Below are 12,871 nucleotides of genomic sequence, written 5' to 3'. Positions count from 1 at the left end.
TAGTTAAACAGGAGATGATTACAGTTTCAGGGGACCCAAATTAGAAGTAATTTTCTGCCCTTAAGTAGATTTGTTTTGATAATGGGGTTAGTCCTGTTAACTAACTTTTGAGATTTTTGGCTTGGTTCCTTGCATGTTTATTTACATCATTAGAAGCTCTGTGAGATGTTGAGATAAAATTGCCAGGATACAAGAAAGCAGAAATTAAGCTTGGAACTGTATTTTAAGTTTGTTCATGTGGACTAGTTAAGCGATATATTTATGTGATAGTTTATAAACATTTATCCTTTTAAAAAACATACCTTTTTTCTTTCTAGATGTTATCATTTATGTATGCCCATCTGGCTTTTTTCCATCAAGGCTACGATCTTTTTAGTGAACTTGAGCCTTACATGAAAGATCTTGGTGCACAGGTAACAAACTACTTTAAAATCCATAATTGTAAGCTGGACTGGATGAAAATTTGATATATTAGTATATATCAGGTACATTGTAGATCTGTTCCACAAAAAGGGGCCTGTGGTGTAATAAAGGCAAAGCATTAAAAATACATTGTGGTTTAAATGAATGTAGTTATAAACTGAAAGTTGTTTTCTAAAATTCTGTGTTTAGGTAGTACATATTTAACATAGCCATGTAGTGCGATTTTGAGGAACTCTATTCAGGACATTGGATTATTTTATTTTAAAAAGCTTTGTATATGACATGTTGTAAATATATTTAATGATAAGGAGCAGATTAGGTTTTTTCCTTCTAATTGTATACATTATTTACTGTATAAATTAGGCAATATGACAAAAAAAAATTGATGTTAGCAGCTTAGACCATAAACCAGAAATCTGATTTTAATAACTAGTGCAGAGTCCTTCTTGCCCAGTTTTGTTGTTTTAAGAACACACAGTTTCAGCTTTTGGGTGTTCAGTGACAGACTCATAAAAAGGTTGGACCACAGCCAACTGCACACGGGAGACATGGAAAATGGTTATGCAAAATAGAATAAGAGCTTGCAGTATTCAACTGAAGATCTGTCTGTGGTGTAGGAAGAAGACTCAGTGGTGTCTTGACTTGTTTTCACTGCAAGTTGAATAGACCTGGAAATACTTGTGCAACATCCCCCCCCCCCTTTTTCCTCTGTCCAAGGGCTTGCAACAGCTGCACTGATGCAAAGCCCTCTTTTTGCCTCTTCTGAACCTGATGCACAAAACAAAGCCAACCCAAATTCTATCTCCAGAAACAAAAGGAAATAAATGACAGCAACTGTTTATTTGCATTCATCTAAAGTATATGTGTCGTTGAATATCTAAGAAATGACATTGTTCTGAGCTGGTTATTCCTGCCACAGTGCTGTTGTCATCTGTGCCCCTCAATCTTCTACTGTGTCTGTGCAGTGAAGCAGATCGGGAATTGTAGGAAATAACTCCAACAATCAAATGTTTAAATAGTTATTTTTCTGCTAGACTAGTCCCCAGTCAAGTTACTGTGGGTCTTAATTAGTTGTACAAATACACGTCAGGGAGGTGTGTGCTTGTGTGTGTGTATGCATGTGGCAAGTGTTTGAGTTGAGAAGAGAGATAGGCTGCTTGAGCTGGCACTGCCATCAAGAAGGGAAGTGACTGTACAGCTACAGACCTCTGTGTTTGGTGCAATAGTGACACTAGAAAGGTTCAGGTGCTCACGACTGTCCTTAGTTATGACTTTTGTTCATTCACATCCTTCCCTTTTGGGTTGTAATTCTTGAACTGTAGTGTTTTGATGGTAGAGAATGCGTGTCCTGTACCTCTGCAGAGGAGGGGATGGGGAAAGCAGACAAAACCTATGGAGCTGGTAGTGGTTTATGCTACCAGCTACACTTTAATGTTTTCATTTAATTGAAATTATTTAAGCAAGGAACAAAAGGTTATTTTCAAGTGGCTGGGCATCCTTTTCCTTGATCTGGTAAGGAGCATTGTGTAACACATCTTGGTGCTGGTATCATAGCAACTGAAGGAGTTAAATTTAGAAAATCCAGAACTGAGAATGTTTAAAATATATTACAATTGGAACAAAGGTAGACTAAAGACCCTGGAGTTGTACACCTTGCTGAAGTACTCTTTTGTGGCAGACCTTGACATTTAAGGATTGGAATTTTTCATGACAGAAACAGACTTGTAAATAGCTTATGGAAGTTTAACAGTTAATGAATGGCTTTGCAGTTTGCACTGGTTGAAGCCTCTGTCTTTAACTGGTCAGAGAGAAGGTATGTTGTGATATAAAACAGGGATTTGCTAGATTTTTCTGAAAATACGGTTATATTGTTTCTGCTGGTGAGTTTTCATTCACAGGTAAATTTTGTGGGTGATCTTAATTACAAGGTTTAACAGCACCCAAGACATTAAAATTGAAGTGATTTTAAAGAGGATAGTTATTTTGTAGCTCTTCTGGTTTGCATTTTCAAAGTAACTGGTTTATATGATGAAATAGGATTGAGCAATTTCTGCTTTCTGGGTATTTTAGGTCAGGGTAGGATTACTTGTGAATCAGATCATTGTAGGGGAATCTTCAATGGTGCACAAATGTAATACAAGCTTTTGCATGGAAACTACAGTATTTGGTATTTTTCATGTGAAATGTGTTAGTTTAAAAAGAAAACTTACTTGAATCTTCATTCCAAGATGTCTATTCAAAAAGCTAAACATTTGCTAAACAGACAAACTATGTGTGATTTAGTTCTTTACAGAATACCACTTACAGCACTATATGTTTATAAAAAATATTACATTTACAAGAGCACGTAGTGATAGGACAAGGAGAAATGGCTTTAAACTGAGAGATGGAAGATGTAGATTAGACATTAGGAAGAAATTCCTTACCGTGAGAGTGTTGAGGCACTGGCACAGGTTGCCCAGAGAAGTTGTGGCTGCCCCATCCCTGGCAGTGTTCAAAGCCAGGTTGGATGGGGCTTGGTGCAGCCTGATCTAGTGTAAGGTGTCGCTGCCTGTGGAAGGGTCTAGAACTGGATGAACCCAAGACATTCCATGAATCTATGATATATCAGTAAATGCAGTATTGTGAAAAAAAAACCCTGGTTTTTGGAGACGATTAAGTAGTGGTATAATGACAGGGATTTCGACTGCTCAGTTATCTGATTGGCCAAAGCTCTTGACAGCTGCATGCTGTTGGTCATTTTTGTTTAAGGCAGTTGATGTGCTGGTCACTTCAGAAGAGGAAATTCTGGTCTGAGCTTGAAAACTGGGATGATACAATGCTGTCTTGATAGCAAAAGTAAATGATGAAGTGAACTGCTGTTAAGAACATTATTTTGGCACTTATGCTGTGGTATATGTACCCTCAAACGCTTTTGTTTAAGATAACTTAGAAGTCATTACCCTAATCTGAACTTGGCAGTCTTGTTTGATCTAGCAAGGTAGGGGAAAGAATTTCTTGGAGGCCATGTGCAGATTCCTGACTCTGAGGTTTTAGTAAGAAACTTGATTCCTATAAAGTCTTGAGCAGTCCTCAGGCTAGTTCTCACCTTTATCACAAAAGAGTGGGTTTCCCAGGGTTCTTGGTGCAAAACTGTCTTTGATTACAGTGGTAGCACAGCCTGTTTTAGAGGCTCATCTATAATTTTGGAGTCATGTAGCTGCATAAATATGATGCCTGGACACTTCAGTCTTTAACATGTCTGTGTTCACAAATATTTGTAAGGTGTAAAAGTGCTGGTAATGGCCATTTTAGTGGAGAAGAAATCAGAGAGAGAGGAGTTAAGAGAAGTGACAGAATATGGAATTAGATCCAGATATCCTGGCTGTCTGATGGCTCCATAATTGTTAGAGACTGTCTAGCACAAGGGTGTAAGAGTCAGTCATTGTCCCTTTTTAGTCTCATAGGTATCATTGCCCATTAGAGTTCATGGAGTGTATTTACAATGCTCTTAGTCACATGGTTTAATTTTAGGTAGTCCTGTGAGGAGCAGGGATTTGGACTCGATGATTCATGTGGGTCCCTTCCAACTCAAGATATTCTGTGATTCTGTTCTGTGATTTCAAGCAGGAGAAGTTCAACACAGGAAAATGACCAGAGTTGGCAGGGGTTCTCACTTGTGGTTGTGAGAGTGGGTGGAGGCGGTGCTATTTGTGTGCGTGAATTAGAGGTTCTGTTAGTCATGCTGTGCCCTCTGCCACGTGACTCACTTCAGCTGGAAAGCTGCTGTTGTGCTGTTCCTCGTTTACTTGTTCTAGGCCTGGAGTGGGGCAAGGTCTGTCCCACAGGTGTAAAACTTCAGGCGGTACTGCTGTGTTAAGGATTGCATCTACATTGTTAATTCAGTAAGATGCAGTGACTGGAGTTAATGGCAGTCTTGTATTACAGGCTGGATAAGGAGGAGTTCATCTGATGTCGCAGCATGTCACATAAGTACAAGGATTGCTGGTCATTTGAGCAGCGTCTGCTCCTTCACTTCACCATATTTCTGATTTAAACATCAAAGTCTGAAAAAAAACAAACCCAAAACCCAACCAACCAGAAACAATAATACCTACAAAATCAACCAAACAAAAAACATCCCCTCCCCCCAAAAACCCAAACCAAAATACAAACCACACCAAAATGAAACAAACCAACCCTAAACAGAACAACCACAAAAAAATCCAAATGCAACTTTCTTATGGGATATCTTAAATTTCCTGCTGTGTTTTTTTTTTCCCCTTCTGGTATTAAAAGGAAAAAGTTTATATGGTAGTGCTATAGACAAGCTCACAGCAAGTTTTTGGTAGTGGGGTGGGGTTTTCCTCAGTCATCACAGACTTTGTAAGGATGCTAACTGAAACCCTCTTTGTGGTGACAGTCTCCTGTGCAAAATCATATTACAGTTTCTTCTGAAATTAGAAACAAGTTTGAATGGCTGTACCTAAGTTTTCAAGGAGACTTACTCAAGTGCTGCTGGTGACCTGATCAAAACTATTAGTACAAAAGGCTGGTTGGGGCCATCCCTCCACTTTGTGGAGGAGAAAAATCACTAGCATTTGCTCCCTCTAGTTTTTGCTGCTAATGCCAGCGCTGCTGCATAGGCCAGCCAGCCAGAGCAGCTAAAGCATGAGTCATTCTCCTCAGAGTCTGAGCACCAATGCGGTATAGAGTCGCATATGCTTGGCACCATGCTGTTCTTTGAAACATTTCTTCTAAGGCTTACAAGAAATGTATACCTTTCATAGAGTTTAATTCAGGATGGTAGTACAGTGCGTTGTTAAACAAGGCTTCAGTGGTTATTCAAGGTAAACACTTTCTGACCAGAGAAGTAATTATACTATGCAAATAAAAGTCATGCAGTGTCTAGACATAATGTGTTCTTTTTTTGTCAGTGTTATGAAATCTACTGAGCCAAATTTCTCTTCATATCTAAAGATACAATTTTCTGTTTCTCTTTACAGCTGGATCAGTTGGCTGTAGATGCTGCAAAGGAGAAGAGAGATATGGAGCAAAAGCACTCCACTATTCAACAAAAGGTACTTGAGAGAATGTAAAAGGCAGACTGCACACACATTTTTGTCTCTAGCATTTCTTCCCAGCAGTGCATCTTTGCATCAGTACTCTGAGGGATGGTATCTTTAGTGCAGAGAAAGAGACTTATGCATCATTAAGCTTAGGATTGGATTGCAGATACTAATTTTGTATTACAGAAGATTGTTTAGTTATGAAGCATATATACAACAGTGTATTTGAATGCTGGGACTCTAACATTTCAATAGAACTCTTTATTCAATCTAAGCTGTAATAGGAATTTAGTTATAAAGGTTGTTGGTTTTCCCTCCAGTGTGTCTGTAGAAGAGATGTTTATACTGCACAGTCCTTCAGTCATGTATTGCTTTCTGGACTGTGCCAAATAAGAATGCAGCACTTTGAGGTAGTGTGGCAGCTGTTGTTGCATAGAAAGAGCAAAAGTAAACTTTCATAAAGGCTGTCTAATGTACGGTGTTCAATTGTGTACAAAAAAGTGATAACAATAAATTGCTGTTTTGAGAAGATTTGTATGTGCAATATTTTTGCTTGTTGAGAACAATTTAGGTAATCCATACTGGGATGCGGGGGAATGATTTCTGTTGTTTGGATGTTTCAGAAGCTCTAGGTTAGTATTGGTTTTGCAGGTATAATGCTAGAAGTTAAAAATATTTCCACTGAACTCTCTGGTAGTGAGATAATACTGCAGGTAGTTTTGAAAGGGATTAGATACCAGTTTAAAGGTAATGCAACACTTCTTACTCTCAATCAAATACATTCTGTATCCATTCAGGTGACATAAAAAAAAAAGCCTAATGTAAATTAAATCTGATCAGTAAATTCAGGAATGAGAACTTGTTAAGACTATAATTTAGGTAGCTTTAGTAAGAATCAATATTAATACTGATGGGAAAAGGTAATGCTTTTGGTTGCTAAAAATGGGTTTGTTGCTTCATCCCATCATGCCTCCTGGAGTTGGTGGGAAGCATTAGGATTGCTGTGAAATTGAGCAGGCATGATGATGGATTTTAGGGCAGTGCTGATGTGCTCTGTTTGGGGGCAGACAGAAAGTAACTGCAGGTGAGGAATGGGAAGAAAGAAGGAAAATAGGAAAGAGATGGAACTGGAGAATTAACACTGATGTTCAAATTTTAATTTGGGTTGAATAGGCCGTGTTTCAGGGGTGGGCAGTAGTTGAGGATTTTAGTGTTAACAGAACAACAGTGCTTGGTGAAGGGTGTAAGTTATGCTCAATTTTCTTTTAATTGCCCATAGAAATAATGACATATTACTGTGAATTATGGTAATTGCTGTTGCCAGTGCTGTTTACAGTCTTTGTTTTTTCTTCAAATGCTGCTTAAGGCTGCTTTACAGGTAAAATATTCCTAATAGTATCAATGGTTATTGAAACTTTTAAGCTTCATGAAACTAATTAAATTCTATCTTTTGCATAGTACAAATATTCTTGCTTTCTAGTACAAATTGTAGTCACAGAGGTTATTTCTATTTTGTTCCTTATTTTAAGTGAATGACAATTTTACACTCTCTAAAATATAATCAGGGCAGTCAGATTGTATTATATGTTGTCCTCTAAAGTTCTGTGTTTCAAGTTATGTATGTTGTCTCCTGTCCTTATCAGTGAAGTCACTGATGCGTTTTTGTGATGACAATGCCTAGATGAATGTATCTGGGCTTTGGAGGGCATGGTTTACTGCAGGTTCCTCTTACATCTTGTCAAATAATTTTCTTTGTTTCTTATTCAGATCATGTTGTCTGTTTTTTTGTCTCTTTCTACCTGCTTTTCCCAACCTTACCACCAAGCTTGCTTCCAGCTCATCAGGATTTCAGAATCTTGAACTGCTTTAGACCTTGGATCTTGTTCTCTATTTGTCATCTGGTCAACCTGACCAGGATAGCAACCTTGTTCTCATGGCTTGTCATGTTGCTTTCCACTGGGCTGCCTCTTAGGCATATATTCCCAAATCTCCCAGTGCCAAATCCTTTTATGTTTTATAACTACTGAAACTTCTGCTTCTTGTCTTAAATATTCCATGAGGTATATATGCATTTAATATACTGAAGTTTTAATCTAATGCTTCAGAATGATGCCTTTTCTTCATTGTGTGGATAAAGAACAGTTCCTTTTCTGAAATGTTTAGGTAAGTGCACATGTGCACACACCTGCCCACACACTACCTGTGTTTGCATATATGTGCATATGCATGCAGAATAGTTGCACTAATTAACTCATCTCACTTTTCTTTATAATCATCATCCTGTTTAATTAGGTTGTGGTCTGAGAAGCTAATGCAAAAGCCGTGGAAGGGCTTGGTCACCACTATAGTCTGATTTCAATTTTCAGAGAATTGATGTCTCATTTTTTTGTTTAACTTTTGTGGTCTTATTTACTCAGAAAATATGCAGGAGACTTTTTATTGTAAGAAATTATATTTTTCTGTATTAATCTGGAGCAACACATACTATGAATTAATCTAGAAATGTCATGATCATTCCGGGAATGTTTTGCCATGTATTTTCATAGGGAAAGATTTGTATCTAGAGTGGTGTCACAGTGGTCAGAGTGTCAATATCACTTAAGACTTTTGTTTTCTGAGCAGTTTGCACCCCATTGCTGTAGTAACATGTTGAATTAAGAAATAATTTAAAAATCAGTTGAACGTGTAAACAGCATTATGGCTTTTGGTTTGGGGACAAAGCTGATATTTCTAAAATGAGGGAAATGAAACAGGAAAAATGTTTGCATTGAACTTGAAATAGTTTTTATTGTATTCAAATCCCTTTGTCATTAAAAGAAAAATATTCTACTTCCAAAGAGCTGCTCAGGAAACAGCTGGAGTGAGAGTGATGTGAAAATTTTTAACATCTTGAATAAGCAAGGTGATAGGAAACCAGATGCTACTGCAGTCAGCAAGCAGGCATAAATCAGAGCTGCTGTTGAGAAGTAATGCAAACTAAATCCTGTCTCAAAAAGCAAGGATGTGCCAGTATTTCAAGTGGCATGTATACTCCGTCACTATCTCGCTTTCTTTCACTTCATCTTGGAATGTAAGTGTTGTTACTTGTGTGTGTTGTTGTTTTAAGCCCTTTCTCAAGGGACTTTTGACTTAAGCATGACATTCTTTTGCTGATGGGAAGGAAATGGAAGCAACTTTCTAAATGAGAGAATCACACAGTGTCTTCTATTTAGTATGTGCTGGAGTAACTTTACAGAGTAGTGTTTTATATGGTACTTATGCACCCCCATTTACTGCCTTTTAAAAACTTAAAACAATCTGTTTCTCTAAAATAAAACCCATATTGAATATATTTTCAATATTAAAATGCTGATACAGTCCCTAAGATTTACTGGAAAAATGGCTTGAATAGCTTTCATGACTTTCTAGCAACCCTCATATTGAAAGTAAATTGAAAACTGCTGCTGCTGAAAAAGTACTAGGGCTTATGTTTTGGTAACAAGAAAATTATATGTAGAGAAGCAGAAAACGTGCAAGCTATGAAATTAATCCAATATATGTGATAAATTTATAAGTTTCTATGAAAATGTATTCACTAAAAGACCATCAAGACTCGTAAGTATTCTGTGACCCATCAGATTAGTATTAATTGTGGAAGTGAAAGTTGTTTTTCCATTGCCAGCTAGTTTGCTATGCCTCATGGACATTCAAAGAAGAAAACACCAGGCATGAAAGCATGCTGTCTGCTTCGCTTACATAGCCCACTTCTACATGTTTCTTTTCCAGTAGCTGGGCAACCAACTGTCAGAACAGAAGCCATAGATATTCCTTCCTTCAGATCTGAATGAAATGTGCAGTATAGCATTTCAGTGTAACTTTAATAATACTGGCTTAATTTTCTTAGCTCTGATTAGGTGAAATATACTTTACTCCTAACTGAAATCTAATTAGTAAATAAATGTTTAAAATTTGGTCTTTATCATGAGTTTTTGCTTAAGGAATATGAATTTCTGAATCACATAAAGTGACTGGGTTTATTAACATGTGATTCTCTTATGCAGGATACTGGAAAGATATGGATGTATTTTTCTCCACCCCCTGATTATTTTTCACGATTCACTAAACTTTTCCATGTGCCAAGATAAAAATAAACTATAATATGACTGGTTTTCTCCTACTCTTTAATTATAAAATAGCAGAGACTGCTTATCTACTTCCTTTTTCTAGTTTTATCCTTTTAACTGAAATTAAGTGTGGGGTTGTTTGTTTCTTTTTTTAGTTTGTCTTTTTCCTGACCACCACTTTATCAATATATGGAGGTTTTATCACCCCCACCCCCATTTGGCAGTCTGCTGTGTATAGTTAGGAAAATATTAAACATCTGTCTGTATACTCTTGTGTCTTTATCTGCTGTATAAAGGTGGAAGTCAATTAGGGGAGCCATTAAAAATGACACTGAGTGTACTTCATGAGAAAGACTCAGTATTTTAGACAATTTGGACTGAGAGCGTAGTGTGATAAATGATCCAAAGGAGTTTTTCTGTCATCATTGTGTATGTCTTCAAAGTGTGAATCTGGATACACTGGAAAAACACAGGTTTTCTGCAGCAGTTCTCCAAACCAGGAGGAAAATGTGATTACATGGTAGTTTGGACAGAAAAGGCTGAGGGAATGTAAGGTGTCTTCACTAGACAAGGAGTTGCAGGCATCACTGAGGCAGGAAGATGCAAATCTTTAGCAGGTTTCATTATGTTTGGGAGCTGGTAAGTTAATTTACCAGGTTTTGGGGGAGGGAGGGAATGTGACATCGGCATGTCCAAGTCTGTGCTTATAGGGGTTCCCCCCTTCTTTTTTTGAGAGGGGAAGGAAAAAAACAGGACTTTTAACACTTTCATGTTTGTGAAATACTTAAGTTAAAATTGCACTGTAATATATGGCTGTTTGTGCTTACATGAAGTCTTTAATGTTCAGCATGTTCTGATCTAGAAAACAGGCAGAAAAAGTTATTAAATACTGAATAGTAAATCCACAAATCTGTGTTTTTTGAGAAGCTTTTATTTGCAGCCTGTATGTTCATTCAGATCACTACATGGCAGTGATACTGTAGTATGTTTTGTTTTGGAACTCTTACTTTTGCATTGATCTTCAGCCTCTGAATTAATAAAAATCTAGGTTTAACATTTCAAATTTAGTTAGTCTGCTCAGATATTGGTAATGGATGAAAACGCTGTAGATTTATGGAGTTTGGTGCCGTGCTGGCCTGGGAGTGTAAAAGGCTGTTTTGATATTTGTAACCACTTTGCTGTCTTGTTTAATTAACCTTGGACAGGACCAAGCTGTCTGCATGTATAAGAGTATATGCCGTGTGTAGAAGAAAAGTTGGGGGGGGGGGGGGGGTGTTGGACTATTACATAGGGTTAATGCATTGGTTTTGAAACTTTTATTTTTTTTAGTATAGCTTTTTTTCCTCTACTGTAGACAAATTTCTAAAAAGCAAGGTACAAAATGCAGATTTACTTTTCATGCAGAGCTAATATTTCAATTTACAAAAAAACACCTGAGTGTGACACAGTAACATTGTGAAGTGTCCTGTATTTAACCTGGTGGGGTTTGGGGTTGGTGGTTGTTTTGTTTTGTCTTTTTTGGTTTTTTGTTCTGAAACTTAATTTTCAGTGATTTGTCTATTCTGCCCTAATTAATGGGAAGAAGCCATATACTGTTAGTTTGCCTTAAGGGTATATTTTACTAACAGTGAAATTAAATAATAACATGTTTATTATAATACTATATAATATAATTATGTAATATAAAATAAAATATTTGTTATAATATTATTTTGATCTCTGGACATAGCTTATGATAAATGATATCCATGTGGATTTTGCATGCACCCCTAGTAGGTGTTAGCCTCCCTCTCGCTGAATACCTGAGCTCTGTAGCAACCCAGGAAGAGTCCATGCTGTTTCAGACAATAGGAAAGCAAATAATCACCACATACATTATTAACTGTTATTAGATGTTATTGTTACTAGATTGATGGATGCGTGTATTCCCTTGCCTTACTTCTAGGTTCATATTTTTATCAAAGATCATTAAAAAAAAATTACTGCTAAGTTCTTGTTGTCATTGTCAACACCCTGACCACTTTAATTTAGAGATAACTGATAGCATCGTCTTTATTTGATTACTTATTTTCTAAGTTCCAATCTGGCTCACTTCTCAAGATCACAGAACTGAAGAAAATGCTAAAGCATGACTGGTTCCATACAGTTGTCTGCAATTGCTTTTCAGTTTTGACTCCTAACTCCCATTGCTTGCTTTCCTCTACCTTACTTTTCCCTTTCTTTGGAATATATGTGAGACCATTTGAGCAGACAGTTGAAGCATCAGGGGCTCTGTCAGTAATATTTGCCCTCTACTTGGCTATAGAGGTCACCATACCTGAGCAAGAAATTCCCCTTGTGTGCAGGTAAAGTAAAAATCTTCACCATTCTGATCTCCTAAAAATGCTTTAAAAACAAATGCTGGGGCTTAGAACCGTAGCTTGACTAATGAGTGTTGCAAGCAAAACATTGTTCCTAGGTGTTTACTGTTTTTGACACTAATACTGTCCATAGTTGGAATTTTCATTTGAAACTGCAATGTCTCTTTCTTGTCTTGTTCCTTTGTACTAGGATTATTCCAGTGATGATACTAAACTAGAATACAATGTAGATGCAGCCAATGGTATTGTTATGGAAGGCTATCTATTTAAGCGAGCCAGCAATGCCTTCAAGACTTGGAACAGGTAATTATTCAGAACCTCTATTTACTAGTTTGTTAAGATACTGCTTGTTAAGTTAAGTTCTGGTCTGACTATGACCTATGCCACTCACTGATTTCGCAGTTTTGACAGAACACTTGGATGACTCTGTTAATTAATGTAGAGATTATACTTCAAAAATGTTTTTCCCTTCTTCTATGTCCTAGTTGTTTGCAAGCATTTTTAAGTGTTATCTTTAATCTGGAGAAGTCCTATGTGTAGAAACCTTGTCGTCTTGTGTACAGTCTGGCTCTGTAATTGCATTTTGGCCTTACTTTGAGATTAAAACAGAGCAATCCTTATGATTGTATGCAATAAGCAATGCAAATTTCTGTGCTTGGAAAATAAGCATTAGAGGACAAATAAAATGGAAGTTAGATAGCCATTGGAAGCAGGGAAACCTGGTGAAAGACTGAAGTTCTTTCTCCTGAAAGATAAGCACATAATTGTTATCCTTTACAATTCCTGTTCTGTGAGGTGAATTCTGCTTAGTAGTTTTGAATCTCCAGTTGGCAATTCAAAATACATTGTTAGTCATGTCCCTTTAACAATGTATATTTTATGATTATTTACATCTTTTTCTCCCCGAACAGGATTTCATTTGTACTTCCAAGGGTAT

At 37.0% G+C, this 12,871-nt stretch overlaps 1 protein-coding gene across 9 annotated transcripts in view; it reads left to right on the top strand.

Annotated features, from left to right (window-relative positions):
• ACAP2 (ArfGAP with coiled-coil, ankyrin repeat and PH domains 2) overlaps positions 1-12,871 on the top strand; it is a 68,576-nt gene that overhangs the window by 29,648 nt on the left and 26,057 nt on the right. For 5 of the 9 annotated variants that reach the window (XM_061452824.1, XM_061452820.1, XM_061452822.1 and 2 more), the window contains exons 8-11: positions 318-413; positions 5,409-5,483; positions 6,838-6,849; positions 12,125-12,237. In XM_061452824.1, coding sequence (XP_061308808.1) covers positions 318-413; positions 5,409-5,483; positions 6,838-6,849; positions 12,125-12,237 — 296 coding nt within the window. The remainder of the gene's footprint in view (positions 1-317; positions 414-5,408; positions 5,484-6,837; positions 6,850-12,124; positions 12,238-12,871) is intronic. The other 4 variants (XM_061452821.1, XM_061452823.1, XM_061452826.1 and 1 more) reach the window with 1 other exon arrangement.

The sequence above is a fragment of the Pezoporus flaviventris genome, unplaced genomic scaffold (genome assembly GCF_033815535.1).
Source record: "Pezoporus flaviventris isolate CSIRO_AGI_PZ_B2104156 unplaced genomic scaffold, CSIRO_AGI_Pfla_v1 ptg000013l, whole genome shotgun sequence".
Taxonomy (NCBI): domain Eukaryota; kingdom Metazoa; phylum Chordata; class Aves; order Psittaciformes; family Psittacidae; genus Pezoporus; species Pezoporus flaviventris.
The sequence above is the reverse complement of the archived record's forward strand: the minus strand, read 5'-3'. Positions and strand labels throughout refer to the sequence as shown.